This window comes from Myxocyprinus asiaticus, chromosome 18 (genome assembly GCF_019703515.2).
Source record: "Myxocyprinus asiaticus isolate MX2 ecotype Aquarium Trade chromosome 18, UBuf_Myxa_2, whole genome shotgun sequence".
Classification (NCBI taxonomy): domain Eukaryota; kingdom Metazoa; phylum Chordata; class Actinopteri; order Cypriniformes; family Catostomidae; genus Myxocyprinus; species Myxocyprinus asiaticus.
Window position 1 is genome coordinate 36,053,283 of NC_059361.1, and position 24,902 is coordinate 36,078,184.

At 38.0% G+C, this 24,902-nt stretch overlaps 1 protein-coding gene across 1 annotated transcript in view; it reads left to right on the top strand.

The window, feature by feature from the left end:
• Positions 1 to 24,239, top strand: part of LOC127455711 (cell adhesion molecule-related/down-regulated by oncogenes-like) — a 69,333-nt gene extending 45,094 nt beyond the window's left edge. Inside the window, exons 13-19 of the mRNA XM_051723774.1 lie at positions 3,480 to 3,585; positions 6,643 to 6,765; positions 8,601 to 8,792; positions 10,008 to 10,303; positions 18,416 to 18,492; positions 21,661 to 21,923; positions 22,315 to 24,239. Of these exons, the coding sequence (XP_051579734.1) occupies positions 3,480 to 3,585; positions 6,643 to 6,765; positions 8,601 to 8,792; positions 10,008 to 10,303; positions 18,416 to 18,492; positions 21,661 to 21,923; positions 22,315 to 22,469 (1,212 nt within the window). The 3' untranslated portion in view covers positions 22,470 to 24,239. The remainder of the gene's footprint in view (positions 1 to 3,479; positions 3,586 to 6,642; positions 6,766 to 8,600; positions 8,793 to 10,007; positions 10,304 to 18,415; positions 18,493 to 21,660; positions 21,924 to 22,314) is intronic.
• Positions 24,240 to 24,902: the final 663 nt, after the last annotated feature.

Genomic DNA, 24,902 nt, shown 5'->3' on the forward strand with positions numbered 1-24,902 from the left:
TTTTGCTGTGCTTCCATGCTTCTGCATGTGTATTATTAGCACATTCATCTTGAAAAGGGTCTCGCCACTTGTACAAACAAATATTGTTTCTGTTTCTGGCCTGTTGAAGGAATAACGATGAGCCTCACATAACAGCTCAGAGGCTGGAGTACTAGTATGTTTGTGTTTTAATGTTTTAAACATATGCCTTTTATATCTAATGGCCATTTTAATAATACTCACATTTCAAGTTTAATTCGAAAATGAGAGTGTAAAAAGTGCCAGAACTAACCACATAACAAGCTCGCTCACAATTCACCTCCCCTTATTGGTCTTTTCTATGGTGTCAGTGGTGCAAAGCATTTTTCAGCACATTAAGCAAGAGTGTGTATGTGCAATTTTCTAGATACTGTGTGTTGTAGGTTTAATGTGGGAGTGGCTCTTTTTGCCATTAGCCGCTGAGAGCCATCACAAAATGCTCAAATAGACCACTAATTTGCACACTAGCCGATGCTTACTGCTGCCTGTTTCAGCAAGGAAACAGGTTTGGCTATAATTGAAGTGCTCGCTAATATTGTGAAACATATTGAAAACCAACTTGAAGACATTTGATGTGGTCTTCAGTATTTGAAAGGCTAATAAATCATCCAAATCATGTTTAGCTTTAAATCCAATACTGTCAATAAGTTTATGGTAGGGTTAGAATTACGTTTATGGTTGGGGTTTAGAAAAGATAATCACATCCATATAAAAACCATTGTGTATATGCATCTAATTAATAGATTACCTGTATGTATGTGTAAGTGTTTTTAGTACAGATTAAGAGGCCTTATCAAGAAAGAGCTCTGAGGAGTGGAATGGAGCTAGCTATTTTTTAGAAAAAAGACATGAGAGTTTGAGGTGCCTGAAAGACCCACAAAAGAAAGAAAGAAAAGATAGATGTTTGACTTTGAAAGTGATCATGAGTGTATGAGATGTTTGCTAAAACGAGTCATTTAGAAATGATCATGGTTATGACAACACAATCATGAGCACTTTAGTATATGACCGCTCGCATTTACGTATAAACGCCTATACAGTTTTGGCCCTCAAGGTTGTTTTTATTCATTTCACATGCAAAGAGGTTAGCCAATCAGAAGCAAATGTTATTATTTGCATATGGAAGTTTTAAAGAGACAACAGCTCCAATAACAGCCTGTTTAATTTTAAGGTTTGGAAAGAAGGTGGAAACTGGTCATGTAAAACTACATATTGCGTTTTTGATGTACCTTGACTAGAATTAAATACTAAAACTGTTTTATGCTTAACTAGACCATAGACCAATGTGCTATACATTAAAAACCAATTAACAAGATGAAGCAAATTTACAAAAGAATCAATAAAAACAAGGTAATTTATATAAACAATGCATATAAACAGAGAAACATACAATTGGGACTGTTCAGTACACAATGGCCTTTATGATGTTGCTGAAGCCACAGTGTGTCGTAAGGCGGGGTTTAAACATATTTATAGAGGTAGAGGAGTTTTAATGCATCATAAAAGTTCTACACATTCCCCATCCCTTGCAGGTTTATTAAATATGTTGGCTAATTTAATGATGATTTCAGCTACCAATGAGAGTGTAGTTGTAACGTTGCTGGCTGCTGGCAATGGCAATGATGAAGACGAAGACGATGAAGTAGAGAGAACCCAAGTGCAGTTTATTTACAATTGTGATAACCAGTAACCCTAACTACAAATGTGAAACATAAAACATAAACTTGACTATAACATGACTACAAAGTTACATTGTGACAAAGAGACAATGGAAAACATGAGGGCTTAAATACAAGACATGGGAGAACATAAACCAATGAACAAACAGAACTGATAACAAGATAATTAAACAATAAACCAATGAAAACATGACACATGAACATGGAGGGAAACCATGAAATCACATGATAAGGGACCAGGAACTAAACGTTTCAAAATAAAAGACATGAATCAACAAAATACACATGACATATCCCCCCCACTAAGGGGTGGCTCCCGACGCCCCAACCCAAGAACAAACTAAAAATATTACAAAGTTCCAAAGTTCTGTAGGGAGCTTGGGGGGGGGTGTCTTGGGGCGTGGCGAGGGGCATGGGACCAGGGCAAAGTCCATGGGGGGTGGAGCCATGGGGAGAGTAGCCAAAGACTCGAAGGGCCAGGGTGGAGCTGATGGCAGGGAGGACCAAGGCTGTGCTGGAGGCTCGGAGGAGCAAGGCAGAGCTGGGGGATCGGAAGACTGAGGTGGTGCTGGTGGGACTGAGGACCAAGGTGGAGCCATAGGGAAGGAGGTCCACGGTGGAGCTGACAGATCGGAGGGACGAGGCACAGCCAGAGGATTGGAGAGCCAAAGCGGAGCCAGAAGACCGACAGACCAAGGAGGAGCCGGAGGGACGAGGGACCCCGGCAAAGCCGACAGGCTGAAGGACTGCAGTGGAGCCAAGGGAACACCGAGCTGAGGCAATGTCGAGGGACCGACAGGCCAAGGTGAAGTCCAGGGCTCGGAGGGTCCAGGCGGGGTCGGAGGGCCGAAAGTACCCCTTGCCTGCTCAGGAGAACTAAGGGTGGGAACCATCTCCAGGTCCAAATGCTCAGGCGTGGCTGTGACGTGGCATGGAGCAGGCTGAGGCGTTGCTGTGACGTGGCATGGAGCGGGCTGAGGCGTTGCTGTGACGTGGCATGGTGCAAAAGATGGTGCTAGCTCAGCAACCATGATGAGGAAGACGATGAAGTAGAGAGAACCCAAGTGCAGTTTATTTACAATCGTGATAACCAGTAACCCTAACTACAAATGTGAAACATAAAACATAAACATGAACTTCACTATGGCTTGACTATAAACATGACTTCAGTACAAAGTTACATTCAATACTTGACAAGGGACAATGGAAAACATGAGGGCTTAAATACAAGACATGGGAGAACATAAACCAATGAACAAACAGAACACTAACAAGATAATTAAACAATAAACCAATGAAAACATGACACATGAACATGGAGGGAAAACATGAAATCATATGACAAGGGGACAGGAACTAAACTTTTAAAAATAAAAGACATGAATCAACAAAATACACATGACAGTAGTACTCTCAGCTCCATTTAAAACATTTTACTACATTTAAATCCCCTCCTCAGAATTCCACAGATTCTGAACATAACTATTTTAAACATAATTTTTCTAAACCTTGAATAGTTAGTATGCATGCAGTTTTAATGATCTCATATTAATTGAGATAATAAATTGAATATGTTGTTGCAACTCTTCCCCTTACAAATGCATGAACATTTTTAACCTTAAATGAAAATCTACCGTATATGAGCAGATAGTCTTCTTATGAGTATGGTTAATCTTTACTCCGTTTCTAATCTTTTAATGGAATAATCTTTTGCCAGTGTGCCAAAGTGTGTCAAAAAAAATAATACTTTTCTTTCACTCTCTCTTTCTCTGTTTTTCATAGTACACTCCTTCCAGTAACAACAACACTCCCATCCAGGGATTCTACATTTACTACCGGCCGACAGACAGCGACAATGACAGCGATTACAAGAGAGATATGGTGGAAGGTGAGATCACGGTGTTTGTTTTTGTTCTGTCGTTCCTCATGCTGTGGATTTCCTGAGCGGAGGAGAGCGGAGCTGTTGGGGAGAGTAACGGTTTGAGAGTTATCGCAAAATGAACCCTGACAAGGTGATCAGGACCTCAACATGAAGCTCAGGAATTTTATTTTGTGATAATGACCAATTGACTGTACATTATCCCACTTAATACAAGGATATTTGATAGTGATATCAGAATCTAAACTAGCACAGCTATGTAGACAATCAGTAGCCTGGGATATCGGTTTATTCAGTTAAGCAGTTATACAAATATGCATCCCGCAGAGTGCTGTGATTGACGAATCAATATCAAGTATTCCAGAGAGTGTGTAATAAGAGTGTGTAATGTATATTCTGTCTGAGAGGGGGCGGGGCAAGGGAAGCATAATCTGTTGATTGATGTGTAGTGAGTCCCGCACTCTGAGTAATGAGCCAGTGTAAAATGTGTTTTTAATAAATGGCTGCCGCACTAATGGGCCTGAACTGAAACTCGACACTGACCACTCAGTGAGAGACTTGAGTTTCTGAGAGGAATGTTAACTGCCGTCCCCCCTCTTTTTACTTTTCCCCCCTCTTTCTGTCTCTGCGTCCAGCGTGACCCTCATACCTCTCCTCCCGCCCAAATGGCAAGTTGTTAAAAACACACTGGGCAGATAAGATGACCTCATAATTCTCGAGGTTTACTAGCTGTTCACAGTGTCAAGTGTTTGAGAAAACTGAAGGGTTACCCATGTAAAGAAGTGTATTGCAGTGTTTCCTAGAGAATTTTGTGAAGTTAATGTGAAACACCATTCGCAACCCATTTTACTTCTGTAATCTGTCATATTTCCAAGTAAAAAAGGATATTCACATTTGGCAGTGGTAAATGTGGGTGCTGCCAAAGTCCCTTTCATGTCAAACACATCTGGGATGGCATGAGGGTCAGTAAATGATGAGAACATTTTTATTTTGGCTAGTCAGGTCATGGCAAGTCAGTCCATTCGGCGGGGACTCATTTGGGGGTGGGGGAGGATCTACACTGCATGTTGGTAACGCTCCCAAGCAGCTATTTTCTATGTAAACAAGCATCATAAAAGTACAGCTCCTATCTGTTTGAATGGGAAAAGACCAGAATCTCCAAGATTACTATCAAAGAACAAATTTCAAATCAGCTGTAAAATCTGACAACAATGGTCTTATAAATTTAGCATGTTAAGCTCAGAGGAAGGAAAAAAAACAAAACACTTTTTTTTCAGACTGGTCCAGTTAATGCGCATGTATGTTTTCGAGTTGACTGAGAGGCGATGTTTGTATCTAAAAGGTGGTTGGCTCTTTTACCTGTAAGACGGACGTCCTTTGCTACATCGGCCATACTGGGCTATTATAACAGCAAAACTGTTGGGAATATGTATCTTTAGAGGGATAGCTCACCAAAAAATAAAATATAATCTCATCATTTACTCACCCTCATACCATCCCAGATGTGTATGACTTTCTTTCTTCTGCAGAACACAAAGGTTTTTAGAGAATATATCCATACAATGCAAGTGAATTGTAGTAAGTTAATTGTAAGGTTAAAAAAGCACATAAATGGACCATAGAAGTAATCCATATGACTCCAGTGGTAAAATCCATATCTTCAGAAGCAATATGGTATATGTGGGGGAGAAACAGATCCACATTTAAGTCCTTGTTTACTATAAATACTCCTCCCTGCCCAATAGGTGGCGATATGCACAAAGAACAAACACAAAAGAAGAAGAATGTGGAAGTGAAAGTTAAAGTGGAGGTTTATAGCAAAAATAAAAAGCACTTAAATATTGATCTATTTCTCACCCACACCTATCATATCGCTTCTGAAGGCATAAATTTAACCACTGGAGTCTTATGGATTACTTGTATGCTGCCTTCATGTGCTTTTTGGAGCTTCAAAGGTCTGGTCACCATTCACTTGCATTGTGTGGACCTACAGAGCTGAGGTATTCTTCTAAAAATATTTGTTTGTGTTCAGCAGAAGAAAGAAAGTCATACACATCTGGGATGGTATGAGGGTGAGTAAATGATGAAAGAATTTTATATTTTTGGGTGACCTATCCCTTTAACTACACGTTGTCATATAGATATATCCCGTGAGTGAGTCTGATTCAGAAACCGCTCTGATGGATTTACCAAACAATTTGTTAGACTGATTTGAATCAATAACTCAGGAGTCCATGAGTCTCTTTTTTTTATTTTTTTTTATATTTATTTTTTTTTACAATTCATGAAAAGAACTGCCTCATTTTAGTACTTGAGTCATTAGTTTGTGAATAGGACAACACTGGTTGCACTGAAAATTAGTTTTTGCATGCACGGTACATTTACAAAGACAACATTGTTTCAAATGTTTATATATTGTCTTTGTATTATTTGGGGTATACATTTGCAAATTCAATTCAGAATGCAAATGCACAACTAGGGTTAAATGTAATTTCTCTTGTTGTGGTGCTGGAGATTCAGTAGTGATGCAGGAAACATTGGTATATTGTGTGTGCAAGAGCAATTACACCACAAAACAGTCTGTCGATACATCTACAAGTGTGTGTGTATTGTGTTTTATCATTCTCATTATGCAGTATAGCATCTGGTTGTTTAGAGTACTTCATGTCTTCACTGTATTAAAACGTGAAGTGAGCTACACAAATAAAATAATGTGCCACAAACTGTAATTAGAGAGCTGGCTCTGAATATATGTGTGCGGGAGACTGCGGTGAGTGGCTGCTGCGATGTGTGTGTGTGTGTGTGTGTGCACACAGGGCCGTGAGTGTGTTCAGTGGGAATACTGGAGCAGCGCCAGAACAAACGTTAAGCTGCCTTATAAGGAGGCTGTCTGGAGTAGAGCAACTGTCTGAATCCTAGTGGGACTCAACTGAGCGAGAGCGTGTGTGAGCGGGAGAGAAAAATGAGATTGAGCAAATGAATTGTGGTTTGGAGAGAACAACACATGCTTTGAGAGAGGCCCGTCTCATTCAATAATGTCACTCTGTTTACCCCTCCTCCCCCCAGGCTTCAAATTCTGGCATATGATTGGTCAGCTCCAGCCAGAGACATCATACGACATCAAGATGCAGTGTTTTAACGACGGCGGTGAGAGCGAGTATAGTAACGTCATGATCTGTGAGACCAAAGGTGAGAGATAGTGGAACGCTATACTTAACCTGCAGACAGGAACCCATAAACCTCCTGCTGTAATGACAGAGTAAAGAGAGCTATCATTTTATTAGAGGCAAGACAAAGAGACATTTTGCTTAGTCTCCTTGACATCATTCTCTGATAACTGATTTAATGCAGCACTGTCGAAATCAAACCAGAATGTCATTAACAGCCAGAGCAAATAAAAACAGACTGTGCAAGACTATTAGCTACTTTAAAACAGACACATTGTAATATGCAAATAACGTGTAATAATCTCTATTACTATTGCTCAAACTTCATGCAGAATTCAATATCACCTGATAGTTATATATTTGATTAGGAAACATGTCCTTACTAAAATTAACCATGGTTTTACTACAGTAACAATTGTTTAACCATGGTATTTGTAGTTAAACCATAGTAACCACAAAATTAACCATGGTTACTACAGGCATGGTTACTATAATATTATCATAGTAAAACCATGCTTAATTACATCAAAACCTAGGTTTCCACAAAAAAAAAAAAACATGGTTATTACAGACGTAGTTACTACAATATTACTATAGTAAAACCATGGTTAATTATCGTAAGGGTTAAACAACATACATTTATACTTAATATAGACTAATAAACTAGAAAACACCTTATTTTATATAACTAAATTGAAATATAGTGATAAACCGCTGCAGTACACTAAATATTTCGCTTAAAAAAAGAAGGCCTAGTTCCTTTAAAGGCTAGTTTAAACTTACTGGGTGAACAGGCTTCTTTTAGTTCACCTAAAAAGACAAAATCCAGTGACGTTTTTGTTCTGCCAAGGTGTTCATTTGGTGATATTGCTCCTGTTTGCGCACATCTCTAAAATTCTGAGCAGGATATTGCTGCAGTTTGAGCTCCAAGCAAACCAAACCGCCAGCAAAGAAATCAGGAGCACCTAACCTAACCCTTTCCCTCACCCTAACCGTGTGTGGAAGTGGCGCCCCCTTTTGGATTTGGCGCAACCCCCTTTTGGAGTAACCCCGCCCCTCCTGGAATAACCCCGCCTTCTTTTGGAACTTCCACCCCCATTTGGAGATCTTCGGCCTGCACCTATACCTACTTGAGCAAAGACATAAAGAGCCACTAACTGTGGGTAAAAGTGCCACACCACTTTTGAATGTGGTCCAATCCAAGAACTCGGCTACACAAAGAGAGTTGATGATTGGTTAAAACTAATCATGGGGGTGGTTTGGAGTTGGCATTTTTGTTTTATTTACAATTGCACGTGCCAGCTGAGGAGTAGTTACCTAGGTTACTATCGTTAAAAATGGATAACTTTGAAGCCTGTCTTCAGAAATTTTGCAGAAGTCATCTTTTTTTTTCTTTTTAATGATTTATAACAAAAGCAAACTCATTTTAAACTGACACCGCATGTAGTGTAAACGACGGTTTCTTTCGCCTAGAGTGCTTCTATAGTATTAATCAGGCTGCGCGACACTCAAGTGAATCAGTGGATCATTTATTAGGTCCTGACGCGAAATCTAAGGAAATTGTTTATTTTAACCTGCTCATTTACATGACCTTTCTGAAAGAACCGATTCACTTAAATGATTTGGTTTTCCCAGTGCTACATAACCCTAACCTAACCCTAAATGTGAATGTAAGTGAGCATGTTTGATCACTCCCTTGGCTCCATTGCAGCGTTCGCAATACAAGATTTAACTTTACAGTAAATCTCAACAGCAGAGAGTGTCATATTGTCTTGAAAGACATTTAGATGTTTAGTCCTCTTAAACTCACTTTTGTTCTCTCTCTCTCTCTCTCTCTCTCTCTCTCTCTTTCTTCAGCCCGTCAGCCTCCAGGTGTGCCCAGTCAACGCCCCATCACCCCTCCAGGCATGTACCCTGTTGATACTCCCAGCCAGCCTGGCGGTCTGCTCTACCTGATCGTGGGCTGTGTTCTGGGTGTCATGGTTCTCATTTTGCTGGTCTTCATCGTCATGTGTTTGTGGAGGAACCGTCAGCAGAACAGTCTACATAGTAAGTGCTTGACTTCATGTTTACTTCCTGGTCTAGTTGTTTTTGGTTTGTCTCATTCAGACTGTGTAAAACATTATTTAACATGAATGAATTATCAGAGTATTTGATAGTAAAACCTTGGTACTTTTATCACTACTGTTGTAATGTAGTGTAGTGTAATGTAGTAATGAGACTAACATCAGTGTGTTTTTTTTATAATTTTTTTTCGCACATCTGTAAGGTTAGAGGTTAAAGGATATGCCAAAACCCTTGCGAAACTGAGTTAGAGTCCACTTTCCAATCTAGGCCAGGTTTTCACTCCTACTTCTCGAGAGCCGGCCCTTTCAAGTTCTCTCTCCCTCTCTCAATGAGATTGAGTAACAGTAAACAGTGCTGGTTACAGTGGTGTGTATAAGTAGTAACACAGATGCTCCTCTCCTGAAATAGGCCACAAACAGGTCCTGTGTTATCTTTGATCAGACATACTCTGGTTCACTGCTAGGCAGTTTTACGTGTGTTTGACATAAACATTTTCATGTTCTAATTTAGTAAATTGTTGCTGTTTTCAGCATTTGTTCAATTTAGTATTGACTTGTTGACCATCATTCAATCTAGAATGGAATAGATAACAATTTATCAACATCATGATTTTAGATTAAAATAAATATGAATGCATTGAGGAAAAGTTTATATCTTAGTGTAGAGCCGAGGAGGGCGGGGCCTGGCTGGAATGATGCACGCCCAGTCCCCAATCAGCCTGATGGGGCGCGCGAGGGATAAAGGCGGCCGGGGACGACAGTTCGAGAGAGAGAGAGAATTACAGGCAGCTGTACTGTGTGTTTATGGTTGTGTGTTTTTGGTTAAGTTGTTTATTAAATTATTATTTAAGTTGTCAAGCCGGTTCTCGCCTCCTCCTTTCCACTGAACCCCCTTACACTTAGGTCCTGTAATTGGTCCACATTGTTTAGTTTTACACCATTTTTAACACCTTTTTGCCATCTAGTACATTTTAATTGGTCATGTGGTGTGACAACTTAAGTTTTAAAAGTATAAATTATTCATGTACTTTCCTTCAATAAGGTCATAAAACTGGATTCATAATAATTATAAAAGGCTGTTTAAAGAGTTTTAGATGGAGTATATAGCATGTCTCACCACAGTTCAATTTCTCCAAAGTATTTTATGTCATCTATCCATTATTAAATGCAATAACAAATTTCAAAATATTCTTTGTAGAATACGACTCTCCTAGTTACCTATACCAGTCTGCGGAGATGAATGGCCATGTTCTGGAATATTCCACTCTGCCTGGCTCCAGCCATGTGAATGGAAGCATACACACAGGCTGTGGGCACACCGCTCCCATGATGCCCCAGGGCTGCCATCACCTCCACCACAAGCTACCCAACGGACTGGCTCTGCTGAATGGATCAGGAACCCTCTACCCTGCTGGGCATCCCCACACACATGACACCTCCCTTCCCCACAACATCATGGAGTACGATCACTCACACCCTCACCACCTTCATAATGTGAGTAAATGTTTGATCAAACGAGGTTGTTGAAATAATTTGCTTTATGTATAGTATAGTACAGTATTGTGTTAGTATATTATATTATAGTATAGCATAGTATAGTACAATATAGTATAGTATTTTGCATAATGTTTGAGAGGTTGTGTTTTATTGTGAATATAGCAGCGGAGTACCTGCAAGCCCTTCAGTCATGACTGCATTCACAATTTATTTTGTGAAAATATCATGTTAGTATAGTATAGAGTGGTATTGTATAGCATAGTATTATGTACTATGGTATAGAATTGTATAAAATAGTACAGTATAGTATAGTATTATGTACAGTGGAATAAAACTGTATAGTATTGTACAGCATAGGATAGTATAGTGTAGTATAGTATAGAGTAATATAGTATAGTATAGAGTAGTATAGTATAATATTAGGTACAAAGGTATGGAATTGTATAATATACACTGCCTGGCTTAAAAAAATCACTGTTTGGATTTAAATAAGCAGATACTTATTGCAGTGAATAATATGTTTTAGCTGGCAACAATTCTTTTAACCCTAACTGATGCAGTGTGTAGCTTCTCATTTCTTAAACAACCATGTCGGAAGATGTATCCCGTGGTCATGTGTTTCAGAAGGGGCAAATTATTGGCCTGAATCAAGCAAAGAAAACAACTAAGGAGATTGCTGAAATCACTGGAATTGGGTTAAGAACTGTCCAACGCTTTATTAAAACCTGGAAGGATAGTGGTGAACCGTCAGCTTTGCGGAAGAAATGTGGTCGGAAAAAAATCTTGAATGATTGTGATCGGAGATCACCAAAATGCTTTGTCACATTGTAAAAAATCGACAGTAGAACTCACGGCTATGTTTAATAGTGAAAGTAAGAGCATTTCCACATGCACAATGTGATGAGAACTTACAGGATTGGGACTAAACAGCTGTGTGGCCACAAGAAAGCCAGTTGTTAGTGAGGCTAATCAGAAAAACTACTTCAATTTGCTAGGGGCATTAAGATTGGACTGTGGAGCAATGGAAAAAGGTCATGTGGTCTGATGACTTCAGATTTAACCTATTCCAAGTGATGGGCACGTCAGGGTAAGAAGGGAAGCACATGAAGCGATGCACCTGTCATGCATAGTGCCCACTGTACAAGCCTCTGGAGGCAGTGTTATTATCTGAGGTTGCTTCAGTTGGTCAGGTCTAGGCTCAGCAACATTATGTGGCAATAAAATGAAGTCAGCTGACTACCTGAATGTACTGAATGACCAGGTTATCCCATCAATGATTTTTTCTTCCCTGATGGCATGGGCATATTCCAGGATGACAATGCCAAGATTCATCGGGCTCAAATTGTGAAACAGTGGTTCAGGGAGCATGAGGAATCATTTTCACACATGAATTGGCCACCACAGAGTCCTGACCTTAACCCCATTGAAAGTCTTTGGGATGTGCTGGAGAGGACTTTACTGAGTGGTTTGACTGTCCCATCATCAATACAAGATCTCGGCCAAAAATGAATGCAACTCTGGACAGAATAAATGTTGTGACGTTGCATAAGTTTGTCGAAACAATGCTCCAAAGAATGCACGCCGTAATCAAAGCTAAAGGCAGTCCAACTAAATATTAGCATATGCAACTAGTTTTTATGCAACCAGGCAGTGTAGTAAAGTATAGTGTAGAATAGTGTAGTATGGAGTGGTATTGTATAGTATGGTGTAGTAATATAGTATTATGAGCAATGGTATAGAATTGTATAATATAGTATAGTGTAGTAATATAGTATTATATACAGTGGTATATATTTGTGTAATAATAGTACAGTTTAATAGAGTATAGTATAGTATACTATAGTATAGTATAGTATAGAGTGGTATTGTATAGTATAGTATTGTGTAAAATGGTATAGAATTGTATAATATAGCCCAGTGTAGTATAGTATAGTATTATGCATGTAACGATACACAGATACAATGCATAGCCTCACGATACGATACGAGCACCCACAAATGTTTCGCTCAAACTTATATAAGGATTCTACATAAATGTCATAAAAATGTCTGACATTGGCAAAAAAAAAAAAGCAGAGCTCTAAGTAACTTAAACAACAGCAATGCATTTATTTTGTTTGATTGTTGAGAAAAACTAATATGACTCACAATTTTCGTGTTTGTCTTGAGAAAATAAGTTTGTCTACACTCTAGTCATTTATATTTGTATAGCACTTTTCATAATACACATAGTTTCAAAGCAGCTTTATAGAAAATCATGCCTTGTTGTCTGAAAGCCCCCTGTGAACAAGCTGAAGTGACTGTAGCAAGGAAAAAAGTCCTTTCAATGTTATTTAGTGGTGAAAAAAAAAAACCCCACACCACCATAGTGATGTCGGCATAAATAAAATGACATACCGGTAATTGATGTACTGTAGCACCAGGACATAACACCGTTGTTTGCCAAATTCGACAAGCTGTACCGCTACAGTACAATCTGTTTGGCATTTGCCATTGATCTTCTCGTACTGTAAGTGTGTTGCTCTGTTTTCCTGTGAGCGCTCAACGCCGCCTCTCCAGGGAGGAGACTGTTCCGCAGCTCTCAATATTGTGCAGCTTGGTTTTAATTACAGTATAATGTGCTTGTTTATGTATCGTACGATACATATGGTATTGTATAGTGAGCGTCGTATTGTGAAATACAATACAATATTGTTTTACATCCCTATATTATGGTTTTGATTTGTGTAATATAGCACAGTGTAGTAGAGTAAAGTGTAGTATAGAGGGGTATTGTAAAGTATAGTATTATGTGAAATGGTATAGTAAAATATAGTATAGTATTATGTACAGTGGTATAGAATTGTATAATATTGTACAGCGTAGTATAGTTTAGTGTAGTATAGTATAGAGTGATATTGTGTAGTATAGAGTAGTATAGTGTAATTATATGGACAAATGTATTGAATTGTAAAATATAGTACAGTATAGTATAGTATAGAGTTGTATTGTATAGTATAACCTAGCATAGTATAATAATAGGTACAAAGGTATAGAATTGTATTATATAGTGTAGTGTAGTGAAGTATGGAGTAGTATTGTATAGTGTAGTGTAGTGTAGTGTTATGCACAATGGTATAGACTGGTATAATATAGTACAGTGTAGTATAGTGTAGTGTAGTATAGTATAGAGTTGTATTGTATAGTATAAACTAGTATAGTATAATAATAGGTACAAAGGTATAGAATTGTATAATATAGTACAGTGTAATGTAGTGTAGTGTAGTATAGAGTGGTATTGTATAGTAGTGTTGTCAAAAGTACCAGTACTTCGGTACCAAGTCGATACTAAAATAAAAAAGATGAAACGTTACCAGTGTTTCTGCTGTACTGGTAGTACCGAGCACCGACTCTATCCGGTACCAGTGCGCAATATAACTCACACCACAACTCTAAAATGTTCACAGGCTTATTTTGAAAGCATGCTCTGGTACTCCTTGTACACTGAAATGGACAATTAATCAAATTAAAATGTGACATGTTCTAGTGTGATTTATTAAACCGTTAAAGGCTGCAATCTTTCTGTGGAAGAGCTGCATACTTCAAATCCGACCGCTCATCCACAGGGTATCCGTGGGTCCTTAAAAAGTCTTAAATGTACTTTTTAAAATTTAAGGCCATAAAAAGTCTTAAATATCTTAAATAAATCACAAGAAGTCTTAAATTTCATTTGCTGAGGTCTTAAATTTTGCGGCGTGAATGGAGGAGATGCTTAAAACAGCAGAATCTGGGGGACCTGGGCAGCTCAGTGTTCGAATCCCAGGGCGTGGTGAGTGACTCCAGTCAGGTCTCCTAAGCAACCAAATTGGCCCGGTTGCTAGGGAGGGTAGAGTCACATGGGGTAACCTCCTTGTGGTCGCTATAATGTGGTTCGTTCTCAGTGGGGCGCATGGTGAGTTGAGCACGGATGCCGCAGTGGATGGCACGAAGCCTCCACACGTGCTATGTCTCCATGGCAACACGCTTAACAAGCCACGTGATAAGATGCGTGGGTTGATGGTCTCAGACCAACTGGGATTCATCCTCTGCCACCCAGATTGAGGCGAGTCACTATGCGACCATGAGAACTTAAAAAGCGCATCCGTCATTTAGCAGCTGACACTTGAGTTTAGTGTGAGCACACACAGGAAAGCGCATTTTTACTAAACTTACGATGTTACACATGTTTAAACCTTCATAAACCCGTTAATCAGAAATGCAAATGGCGTTATTTTGCGTATCTAACACGGTCGCTTCTGCTTATAATTGACAAAGCTGTCAACGTTACAATTTGCAAGCGTGCAAGGCTGGAGCGGTCTTTTGACGCCTTTCAAATCATTGCGCTTCCTTATTTTACACTATACCTTTGAAAATAATTGTAAAGCTAACAGAACTGCTCAGCTGCAGAGTTACACCTGTTATATCTCTCATCTCCATCTCTCTAGATCTAGGGCTGCCAACGTAATTGACACTGTTCTCACGCTCTTACGCCACACGTCCCTTTTCTCACGCAGTGATAACGTCGCGGAGCAAAGAGGACACTGACAGCACACGGACAGACAAGACAGAGCAGCCTGCATGATGCTGCGAGTTATTCAGACCAATCAGGGGAAAGCAGCAGCACAGCATCTCTCCCTCTCTTTCTCTTTCATAATTTAATCTGTTAACATTTTCAATACATCTTGTCAACTTTAAACGGCAATTTTTAAGGTAACTGATATTTGAGATATTTCCCTCAAAAATTAAAATTGTCATCACTTAACTTTATGCTGTTGCAAACCTGTATGACTTTATTATTTCAGTGGATGTCAAAAGGAGATATTAGGGAGTTTCAGTCACCATTCACTTACATTGAATGAAAAACAAGATGCAGTGACTGTTAATGGTGACTGAGACTAAACGTTCTGCTTAACATCTCCTTTTTTGTTCCATGGCAGAGAAAAATTAATTCAGACTTAAGGGTGAGCAGTGATGACAGAAATACATTTTTTAAATGAACTGCCCTTTAACTACCTGTTAAAGTATTTGTTAAAGGTATCTGCCAAGAAAAAATATATAAATGTTATTCAGCACATGCTAGACCTTATTCACAGCAGCAGTATTTTTGATGTTTAATGACAATGACAACAAGGCTGTGCAGGCTAGACGTACAGTCTCTTCGATGAGCTGTACTGCAGTTTAACGTGTTTTTGGATCGTTCCATAGACAAAACATTGAAAAAATATATTTTCAAGAACACTCAGTAGACAAAAAACTCCAGACAACATGAGTTGTGGAAAAACAGATGGGATCTAGGAGCTTTTTACAGCTTTATACCGTGTGTGCCATTGAAGAGATGGTAAGTCTATTCCTCACAGCCTCGTTTCCATTCCCATTAAAAATCAAACATGGCGCTACTATGAATAAGGTCTATAGACCAATCTTCTTATTTACAAAAATGTCGGCGCATGCGCAGTAAGTGGTGGCAGAAAGCCCGCTGATTGCTGTGTTAGATTTGACAGATTAGAGGATTAAATGAAAGTATGACACAAAACCATCATAAATACAAACATGTTCTTAGCAATACAATTACTATAATGATATGAGTTAATAACAAACATGTAATCATGTTCGCTATAAATTTATGCTGCAGATTTGTGAGTTGAAATGATCTCCTCAGTCCAGTCAGCTCTGTTGATGATCTTGAAGCCACAGCAGTCAACGAGAGCCCTCAGAATAATTTTTCAACAACGTAATCCAATAAAAGTTTATTTTTTGCGCATGGTTTTTGCCACCACTTCCGTGTTTGACATAAACGGTGATGTTGCCAAAGCATTGGTCTAATGCGTCATGTCTTGCTAGAAAGCAAGTGACTAAAGAGAAGGGTCACAATATAGGCTACATGCATTTTTAATGATTTCATTTAGAGTTTTAATGTTGTATTAACTTATTAACACATAAATGCACAATAAAATATATATATAAAAAATAAAAAAAACATGTCCAGATACATTCAAGTAGCCTCAGTGGTTTTGTATTTACCAGCTAATAAATTTAAGTTTTTTTTTTTTTATTGTGAAAGTGGTCTTAAATCTTTCTTAAAGTTGGCCTAAAAAGTCTTAAAAAGTCTTTAATGTCATTCCTTTGAACCTGCAGATACCCTGATCCACTAGAAACTCCACAGAAATTGAGAATCATTCACGTTGTATCAGATGACAAGAGCAGAGCACTAATCTACTGTGAACCACGCAGCACATGTAAAATATACATTTATATAATTAAAATCACAGCATTTGCACTTTAATCTCAGCTAACTTTATTTATATCCCATTTAAAACAACAGGGTTGACCAAAGTGCTTCACAGTAATAGCATTTAAAACATAACATTTCAACATTACTACATACACAAACACCAGTAATCTAAAATACAAACACTCCAAAACTGTGTCCTGCATTTCATTTGTCAGAATCAAAGGACAGTGTAAACAGATGAGATTTTAGATGTGACTTAAAAGTTTTCAATGATCACGCTGGGCCATGTTGCGAACCGTTTATCCGGAAAAGTGAAGCTTCCGGCAAAAAACACGTCATAATAAAAGCACGATTCAAAATAAAATCTAGTTGCTTGAAATTTAAGAAATTGAATAAAAATATATTACAACTGTATAGTACAATGTAATATTCACTGTAATAATAATAATAATTAATCAAAATATCACAAGCAAGACAGCTGTTGAATAAAATTTTGGCAAAAAAAAATGCAATGACATGTTAAAAAGTTATATTTTCACTTGTTAAAAGTTTTAAGAATTTTTTGATTAGACACCATTTTGATGATTAAATTAAATTAAACTTTAAAAAATGTATTTAATTATTATTCAATACTCAAACCAACCCATCTGGCACCAACAATCATCCATGTGATTATCTAATCAGCCAATCATTTGGCAGCAGTGCAGTGCATAAAATCATGCAGATACGGGTCAGGAGCTTCAGTTAATGTTCACATCAACCATCAGAATGGAAAAAATATGATCTCAGTGATTTGGACCGTGGCATGATTGTTGGTGCCAGACGGGCTGGTTTGAGTATTTCTGTAACTGCTGATCTCCTGGGATTTTCATACACAACAGTCTCTAGAATTTACTCTGAATGGTGCCAAAAACAAAAAACATCCAGTGAGCTGCAGTTCTGTGTACGGAAATGCCTTGTTGATGAGAGAGGTCAACAGAGAATGGTCAGGCTGGTTTGAACTGACAAAGTCTATGGTAACTCAGATAATCACTCTGTACAATTGTGGTGAGAAGAATATCATCTCAGAATGCTATTCTGAGATGCGGGTTGGTGCAGGTTTGGCAGCACGAGGGGGACCTACACAATATTAGGCAGGTGGTTTTAATGTTGTGGCTGATCGGTATAGACTGGTATTGTATAGTATAGTATTATGTTCAATAGTATAGTACAGTATAGTATTATAAACAAAGGTATAGAATTGTATAATACAGTACATCATAGAATAGTATAGTTTTATGTACAGTGGTATAGGATTGTATAAAATAGTACAGTAAAGTACAGAATAATGTACAGAGGTATAGAATTGTATAATATTGTACAGTGTAGTATAGTATAGAGTTTTATTGTATATTATAGAGTAGTTAGTATAATAGTAGGTACAGAGGTATAGAATTGTATAATATTGTACAGTGTAGTATGGAGTGGTTTTGTTTAGTATAGTATAGAATGGTATTGTATAGTGTAGCATGATGTAGGCTATTAAAGTATGATGCAGCATGGTATAGAATTGTGTAGTATAGTACAGTAGAGTACTGTGCAGTGTAATGTTGCATTGTATAACATGGTAGTATTGTACATTATAGTTTGGTATTGTGTAATATAATGCAGTATAGTATAGAGTAGCATGATATAGTATAGTGTGGTACGTGTAATGATATGGTATAGTAGTATAGTGCAGTGTAATATAGTGTAGTGATACTGAATGTGACATGCAGTTGCATTTTATGTTTTACAGTATTGTTTGAGGAATGAGAAGTGAAATGCAGAATGTTTTATTTGTGATCTGTAACGCTCATGTCCAGTATGTGTTTCGACAGGGTGGTATATACACGGCTTTGCCCCAGAACGACTCGTCTGACTGCATGAGCTGTCAAAATTTCTGCAACAACAACAGGTGAGAGAGAGAGAGAGAGAGAGAGAGAGAGAGCTTGAAAAGTCAAGCCCAGTAGCTTGTTAATGTTTGGTGTTTACATGCCTGCAGAATTATGTTTCGCTCAGCACGCCTCCAATCAGTAAACCAATCATCTGCCCCATCTGGCTCTCATTTCACCCCTGACCTGAGCTTATTCTGTTCTGCTCCAAACACACACACACACACACACACACAAACGGCAGCACCCCTCCATGAGATTTGTTTGTGTACTTTAGTGTGTCCGGCAGTAACAGTTTACACTGAACGCACCCTCGCTACAGTCTTAATGAGCGGAGTGTTTATTTAGCCGCAGTCAGCGGGAGAGCAGAGGGAAAACATTCAGAATGGATCTGATATCAAGAGAGTTTACAGCCTACTAACTAACTGTGTGTATCTGTATACACTTTATATCCCTCATTACTTCCTGAGTGCATATATACAGTTATCTGTAAGTATATTTATGCTCTCAGGTATTGTTTGTTTATATGTTTATGCATATGTGCATGTTGAAGCCTCTACATCTTATCAACATGTACAAACACACAGAGACACTGGCTGTTGAGTCTGGTCAGGCAGCATAGAGGCTTGTGGAAATACATCTGTGATGCCATCAGTGTTTGATCATAGCAGAGATGCTCAGAGTCCTGTTACAGCCAGTCCACAAACTCAAGCTGTACAGTAAAGGGATAATGCATGCAAAAATGACAGTTCTATCATTATTTATTCACCTTCATGTTGTTCCAGACCTGTATGAATTTATTTCTCTCATGGAACACAAAAGGAGAACTTTTAAAGAATGTTGACTCTGCTCTTTTCCATACAATGAAAGCATATAGTGACCAGGTTTTGCAAGCCCTTTCGACATTAAATCATGTGCATTGTGGGTTATAGATATCTATAATTCAGTTTTCACTAGTTAAAATGTAAATTCTTTAGATCAAGAATGGAATTACAACTAGTGCAAATGCTAATTTTTGATATCATTAATTACATTTGCACTTGTAAAACATTAACTCTTGATATAAAAAACAAAGTCATTAATTATGGAAATACCCATTCTTGATATAAAAAATACAGTTTTAACAATTTTAGGAAAAATTTACATTTGTGAAATCTGTAACTGCGTTTTCACTAGTAGAATTTCACAATGTTCTCCTGTTCAAAACGCAATTACAGATAGCTATAATTGATTCCTTACTAGTTGAAATTCCAATTTCACATATCAGCTACAGTATGTACTTCGTACAAAAATTATTATTTTTGTATGTTCATTATATTGTTACTAGTGCGAATATCCAGTCCTGATATCAACAGTTGTATTACAACTAGTAAAAATGCTAATATTTTTCTATCTGTAAATGTATTTCAGCATGTTAGATTTGGTATTTCAGATATCTGGAAATAGATTTCAGATATCAATAAATTGAAGGTTAATTAAAGATATATTCAAAGGCTTTCTTACTAATTACAATAACATTAAAGATGTGAAAACCAAATTCCTGGTATCGAAAATGAGCATTTTTACTATTTATAATTCAGTAGTTGAAGTTCAAGGATGGACATTTGCACTAGTAACAATGTAATTATTTATTTATTTGCTTTGTGATCAAAAGTATGTATTGCTTACAACAATACAGACAAGCAAGGAACAAGTGGGGAAGGGGGGACAATATAAATATATCAAAAATTATTTTATGTTTTTTACTAGTGAGAAAACCTTTTAGTAATTAGTAAGAAACCCTTTTAAGATATCTTTAATTACTCTTCAATTTATTGATATCTGAAATCTATGTCCAGATACCTGAAATTCCAAATCTAACATGTTGAAATGGCATTTTTACTAGTAAACATAATTTTTACAAGTAAGAAGTAAATATCTGATGTGTGAAATTGGAATTTCAACTATTAAAGATTGAATTATAGATATCTGTAACTGCGTTTTAAACATTAGTGAATGACAGATCATTGTGAAATTCTACTAGTGAAAATGCAGTTACAGATACAAAAAAATTACAGCTTTTACTTTTTGAAATTCCATTTTGGATATCAAGAATGAGTATTCCTGCAAGTGATGATGTAATTTTTGATATCAAGAATTAAAGTTTTCACTAGTGCAAACCTAATTTTCTGATATCAAAGATTAGCATTTTAACTAATGAAAATGTGAATTATCGATATCTATAATTCATATCCTGCACATAATTAAATGGCGAAAGGGCTTATCAAGCTCCAAAAAGGACCAAAGATGTTGTCCATATGACTTGCATGCTATATTCCAGGTCTCTGAAGCCATACAATAGCTTTGCACATGGAACAGATCGAAATTTAAGTTGTTATTCACTGGAAATCTTCCCTTCCGCTGTAACTTACAAATCTTATTCGCATTCACAAATCAAATTTGGAGTGTCAAGATGTGGCAAACCAGGCTTTAGGTCAATGTCACCACATGCCATTGGTTGTCACGTTACACAAGTTTAAATATGCACAATAAAATAGATTTGAGTGCTAAATTGGAGCGGAAGATTTTCAGGTTTTTCCACACGATTGGCTCGAAAACAGCTATTGTATGGCTTAAGAAGAATAAATAGTGCAGGTTGTATGGAAAAAATAGCACAAAAATCATATGGACTACTTTTATGGTACTTTAATGGAACCTTTTTGGAGCTTGACAGCCCCTGGTCAGTGTATACTTTCATCACAAGGAAAAGAGCAGCATGAAGGTTTATCAGAAATTCTCCTTTTATTGTCTACAGAAGATAGAAAGCCATATGGGTTTGGAACGAAATGAGTAAATGACTTTTCACTGAACTTTTTCTTACGCCTCATTGACGTCAACACTCTCTGTCATTACATCCACTTGCGTTAAAGACAGGCCAAAAACCTGTCCATGCAAGTGTCATAACTCTTGACATATTTTGACAGATCTGAGTAGAAATACTTCATAAATTGAAATATTGGCAAGAGGACATCAGTTTGTAGCCATAGGCTATAAGTTACGAGCATGAGAATATTTGGAAAAAGCTAAGAATGTTTGGTGGAGGTCACCTATAGTTAGAAGTCAATGTCTCAGGCTCAGTGAGGTTGCTGTTTACCTTCTTTCTTTAGTTTTGTCACCATAAGTTAAGCTTTGCTTTTGTGTTTTGTGACCAGGTGTTACACAAAAACCAATGGCACTTTCTCGGGTGGCACTCTCCCTCTAATGCACCGTGTGGCTGCGCGCCAACCCGACGGACTCGAAATGATGCCGCTCAACTGTGTTCTGTCTCGCTGCCATGGACATGACAGCTCACAGCTTAACGGCACCCTGGAGAGAGATTCAGCCAAGGAGGCAGAGGAGGGCAAGGCTCCGCCCCTTTCCCAGAATTCCTCTTGTCTGCCTGTGGAAACGAATTCCTGCTTTGAACAGCAGAGAGGTGAGAGAGTTCCAGCATTATAAAGAGCTCTCTGATTCAGTCTGCCCTCCTGCTGAATAAGGAAAGTCAGTGTTTCCTCTAAAGCCTTTCAGGAAATTACTGCATTGGCAAATCGTACATTACCCATCATGCAATATTATTTTACCTGACTAGACTGCTGAATACTAGTACTCAGAAGCTCCACCTCAGATTTTATATCCAATTCTATCCAATCCATACTGCAGGGGAGAGTGTTTTTTATAAACTGCATTAGTGCTCAATGCGTCAAATCATGAACAAGGTAAACAATCTATCAATGTATGAATCTAAGTAAAAAAAAAAAATGTTCTTGATGCCCCTGCTGGTTCTGGTGCCTAAATTTTTTCTCTGTGTGTGTGTGTGTGTGTAACAGGAGGACAGCCCATGCAGCTTGAAGATTCGGAGGGTCCTGTGGTGTGTTGGGAAAGGCTGGGATTGCCGAATTTTGACTGTACGGAAAAACCAGTCTGGATCTCTACTGGAAGCCTGACTGGAGATCTCATCCAGCCCACAGCGCAGGAGGTCTGAACACACTTTTAATGAAAAACAGACACGGCAAACGTGCATGCATTCACAAAACACACAGAAGAGAATGTGAGAAATGGGAACATGGATAAATTCAAATCAGGAAACGGACAGTGATGGAATGGTCAGAGACAATGTGATGTGAAGTGGACACTAAACTGATCGAGTACAGAGCTGGAACAGACCGATAAGGGAAAGAAGGATGGAAATAAACAATGTAAAGGAAAGAATGAAGAGACTTTTTAAGGAAGGATGGTGGAAGATTCCAAGGCTGAAACTGTCCCATTTATGGGAGGACTTTTAAAAGCAAAAACTTAGATGACTTATTTATTTTTTGTAGTAGTAAAATATTATTTCATATGAATGTATCTGTTGTAAGAAAAAAGTTTGTCTTTTATATTATTTTTTTATTTATGCTTTTGTTTCGGATGAGATACTTTTTTATTTTTTGTTGTTTATTTGACTTTATATATGTATTTTTTTTGTTTATGTTCCACACTGTGTGGAGTTTAGCCATTGTATGTGTAAAGTTTTGTAATAATATAAAGAGAAGATTAAGTATTACGCCTATCTTTTTCTTCCTCTGAAGTCCTCTTATGCTGTGCGTTAATATGTGAAACACAAGTTGCCCTTCACAGCTGATCTGAAGTCAATATTAGTCACACTTAACGTGTTTCCACTGAAATGGTACTGGTACCAGGGCTCTCTTAGGCCACATTCACACAAATCTGTTTTTGTTTGAAGTCCACATTTTACGTTTTCCAATTTCATTGTTTTCCAAAGTACGTGGTAATGTAGAGCGTTTCCGATACACGGCGTTCTATTGTGGATAAGAGGCGAAAACATAGCAAAATGAATGCGTTTTTAAACAAAAACTTATTCGTGTGGACGTAGCCTAAGAATGGCCCACGTTTCCTCTGACTTAAGAGACAAATGAAGATGTAACGACGTAACCAGCTCACAAGCAAAGGTGGTTCATCACAATCTTTGGCCACGTCCACACTTATATGTTTTCGTTTGAAAATGCATTAATTTCACTACGTTTTTGCCTGCCGTCCACACTGAGATGTAATTTTTGTCCAGCGAAATTGAGCTTTTCGAAAGCGCGCTCCCAAGTGGATACATTTTGTGGACAGGAAAAACTGAGATATTCGAAAATGATGACATATTTGTTGTCATGTGACACAGTCATGTGATCCATTCAATCCAAACAATCAAGATGGCGGACCATGTTGTAGCGCCGTTGTTGTGCCCAATGTTTACTTTGATAGCGTTTTTAAAGATAAATGTTACTTTGTACAACCCACACATTGCATTTCTTCAAAGGCGATGGGAAGTTTACTCAGAATTGCTGTCCGGTGATGAAACATGAGGACAATTGCATTTCAGACCATACGTGGAAATTACGCTGGGCTATTTTTTTCCGCATGCGCAGTAAGGGAATTGAAACGCTTTTGTACGTTTTGTGTGGACAAGCAACTTTTGGAAAACGTTTGAAAACAGCCGTGTGGACTGAGGCCACGTCCACACAAATAAAAGTTTGTTGGAAAACGCATCTTTTTCTCTACGTTTTGGCCTTCTGTCCACACTAAAACGGTGTTTTGACAGTGAAAACTGACCTTTTCGAAAATGCTCTTCGAAGAGGATACATTTGAAAATGTCGTCTTCACGTTGTTGTGTGGACGGGGAAAACTGAGATATTCAAAAACGATGACATGTTTCTTGTCATGTGATCCATTCAAGCCAAACCAATAAAGATGGCAGCCCATGTTGTAGTAGTGGTGTTGTTGTGCCTGCTATTCACTTTGATAGCATTGTTAAAGATACATTTTACTTTGTACAACCTTTACAATGCATTCCTTCAAAGGCGGCAGATGTTAACTCAGAATTGCTGTCCGTCAACAGAACACAAGGATAATTGCGTTACAGACTGTACATGGAACGGCAATTTTATGCATGTGCATTTGAGAGTTTTCAAGCATTTTAGTGTGGATGAGAAACTTCTGGAAAATTCTTGAAAACGGCATTGTGGACAGAGAGCAAAAACGAAAATGCAATTTTCAAATGTATCTGGATTAATGTGGATGTAGCCTTTAATAACGATTTTGTTTACAACGTTTTTTTTACATTGTTTACTCTTAGTTTTGAGAACATATTTTAACATCGAAAGTAAGGCCCAGAAACACATTTTCTTCCATGGAAATGCTCAGAACGGTGCCAGATTCGGCATCAGTACCGGCACCCTGTCGGTGGAAAAAGGGGTATCAGAATTATTTACCCCCTGAGTATCCTGTAATTGCAGCAGGTCTTTGAAGTTTGACCCCAGTCTGTCCATCACTCCTACAGTGACCCACAACTGGCAGAGGGTTCCTCATAAACCTCTTCATCTTCCAGCCACACCTCCTCATGTCTTTTTGTTAACTACAAACAAACATG